This window comes from Phalaenopsis equestris, unplaced genomic scaffold (assembly GCF_001263595.1).
Source record: "Phalaenopsis equestris unplaced genomic scaffold, ASM126359v1 Scaffold000867, whole genome shotgun sequence".
In the NCBI taxonomy this organism is placed as follows: Eukaryota; Viridiplantae; Streptophyta; class Magnoliopsida; order Asparagales; family Orchidaceae; genus Phalaenopsis; species Phalaenopsis equestris.
Window position 1 is genome coordinate 614,815 of NW_018165307.1, and position 3,034 is coordinate 617,848.

Genomic DNA, 3,034 nt, shown 5'->3' on the forward strand with positions numbered 1-3,034 from the left:
GTTAATATTTATTTTTTTATCAACCAATAAAAGAAAAATATTACCTTCAAATATTGTTGACCAAATTTCTTTCAATCTATATTTTTGAAAAATTAACAAGTATAAAAAATATTTTTAATTTACTATAAAATTTTCATCAATCTAAAATTTCTCAAAAAAACTAATAAATTTATACAGGATTATAAAATTTTATCAGAACAAAATCAAATATTTTTAAATTTTAAAATTTTAAATTTTAAAATAATAATATATAGTTTTTAAAATTATACTATGATATTAATTTTATTTTTAAATTAAATTACTTCTTATGCATATTAGCTCGCTTTTGCTCCATTCATATCACCCATCGTATCTAGCATTTTTCACATTTTTGAAACATAATGGAAAAATATTCCCAAAAAATAAAAAAATAAAAAAACATTAAATACACCACAACAACGCATTCAAAGATCAATTAACGTAACTCCCAACAACTTTTCTTTTTTTTAAAAAAAAAAATTTTTTAGCAAAAAATAAGATAGCACACAATCGAAAATATATTTATACATAGCACAAAAGTGCAGAATAACATATTAAACAGAGGCCAAATAGATGCAGTTATGCACAGTTAGGCTCATAAAATAAATCTTCGTCCCATGGATATTTCCTACCTGTAGTCTGTTTGGTGCTTTCCCCGTCTTCTTTTCAATTAACACGGCCACACCAAAAGCCATGGCAATCTGATGCGAATATATCGTAGAGAAATTCAAATAACTCTAACTTCGGTTTTGGCGGCCATGTTTCTGGACAATGGGATAATGGATGAACTTTCCTTTCTGGGAAGGGGTGATGCGTCGGCCTAAAGAAGAGGCTCTGAGATCAGGTCTTCACAAGACTTTGCCTTGGCTTCTTCGCTCTCAGCGTAACGAGCCCAGGTGACCAGATATAAGCCGGCGATGATGAGAAATCCCCCAACAATACTGTGAATGTAAGATAAAGAGCCTTTTAAAGCTCAACCAAGCAGAATTCAGGCAGTTTGGCATCTTTGAATGGAAAAATTTTAACTAAAATACCTCCCAAGGAAGATGGAGCTGCCAATAAATATTGCTGACAAAAAAGCAGACATGGCTGGTTGAAGAGGCATGAACAGTGCGACCAATGCTGGTCCAATAATTGTATTGGACCATGTTATGAGCCCGTAGTTGAGAGCTGATGAAAATACTCCCTGAAAATGCCGTGGAATAAGGAAGTGTTTTGATAAATATTCAAATTATTCGCATTGGAATTGTTAAAATTGGTACTATTTAAATGGGGGACATTTTAGTCCCCGAGATTATAGAAGTGTTAAATTAGTCCAGAACTCTTTAATTTGGAGATAAAATAGTCTCTACGGATAACTACTAGAGCCCCAATTTAATAAATGGGGACTAATTTGACACTTCTATGAATTCTGGGACTAAAAATACTCCATGTAAATAGTCAAGGGACTATTTTGGCACCTTGCTCAAATTGATAATGATGAATTTTGGATGACTGCTATTAACTGATTCAAGGATTTATTTCATAGTCGAGGGAAGAATAAGTTCGTCAGGCGCTTCTAATCAATCTCTTGTTACTAACTATAACATGATTTTGGCATGCTTTTGACAGTCAGTTTTTACTTGAACAGGTACAGATGTGGGGCATTACTGTCAATTATAACGGCTATTATGCAATAATTAAATGTTGGGAACAGATAAAGTTGTTGAGTTAAATTGGGTGAGACCAAAATGAGCTTTTTTAAATATAATTTTTCAACAATCAAATCCTAGATCTATACTTTGGAGGAGCCATACCACTAAGTGGATTAAATAAGAAATTTATTATGAATGCTTAATAAAACTATAACAAAAAGAGGAATTAAATTATAGAAATTGTGGGAGTAATTTTTTTTTATTAGAGAGTATTTAATTTTTATTTTGATGAAAAATTGATTTTGATTTTGACATATAGAACGAAGCGCAAAAGATGTACCAACAAAGATTTGTTGGAAATGATGTGAAAGGTAGTAAGAACTGAAGGAACAAATCAAAGGTAGCATAGCAAACAGTAATGCAGAAAAGGTGTAAACCATATTAATCCCTAATGCACATCAACAAGAATTTAAAGTGGAGAAAAATTTATACATCCTTCACCAAATAATTGAGATAAGGCAAATCATTCAAGGGGTTTAACTCAGGAATACTAGACTCTGAGTCTTCAAAAAATTAATGCAGCACAGTGAAAATGGATTAGTTGAATGCTTCATTATACTTCGATAAAATAGACATAATAATTCATTTATCTTTGCATCCAAAAAAAAAAAAAACACAATCATCGGGAATAGTAAAAATTGTTATATCTATTGCTTAAAACAAAACAATAATAACAAAATCTAACCAAATTTTTGACAAATTTCAAAATCTTCAAAAATCGAAGCCAACTAGTTTGAATTCATACTCTAGCTTGTTAATGAAGGATTGGGTTTGATTTTTTAAGTGCTAACATGTAGAATAAATTAAAATAAACATGTTTTGTGCCTCTTCTTAATCAACTATAAAAATTAATTAGGCTTTACGACTATCAAAACTCGTTGTTCGCGAACAGCTCGTGTTCAGCTCGCTAAGAAGCTCGTGTTCAGCTTGCTCGCTAAGTTAACGAGCCGAACACGAACAACACAAAAAAAGATTTGTTCGTTCGTGTTCGGCTCGTTTTTGACTCGAAATACTAATAATCAATTATATTATATATATATCTTTGATGATTAGTATTTTTAAAAAACTTAATAAACTTAATTGACTACAAGGAACAAGGATATAAAGATTTATAATCACTTATAAGTATTAATTAAGAAAATAGAATAAAAATTATTAAATTAGATTCAAATGATGTTTTAATATAAGCAATAGTTTTTAAATCTTGCCCCAATCCTTAACATCTTATGGCTACCTAATTAGGGTTGTCAAAACAACTCTTTTTTCGTGAACGGCTCGTGTTCGACTCGCTAAGCAAACGAGCCGAACACAAACACACTTTT

General features: G+C 30.8%; 1 protein-coding gene across 3 annotated transcripts in view; it reads right to left on the reverse strand.

Moving 5' to 3' along the window:
- Positions 1–511: 511 nt before the first annotated feature.
- The window catches only part of LOC110031926 (WAT1-related protein At3g45870-like), a 46,149-nt gene continuing 43,626 nt past the window's right edge, over positions 512–3,034 (reverse strand). For all 3 annotated transcript variants that reach the window (XM_020735376.1, XM_020735375.1, XM_020735374.1), the window contains exons 6-7: positions 1,053–1,204; positions 512–959 (exon numbers count right to left, since the gene is read on the reverse strand). In XM_020735376.1, the coding sequence (XP_020591035.1) occupies positions 839–959; positions 1,053–1,204 (273 nt within the window). In that variant the 3' untranslated portion in view covers positions 512–838. The remainder of the gene's footprint in view (positions 960–1,052; positions 1,205–3,034) is intronic.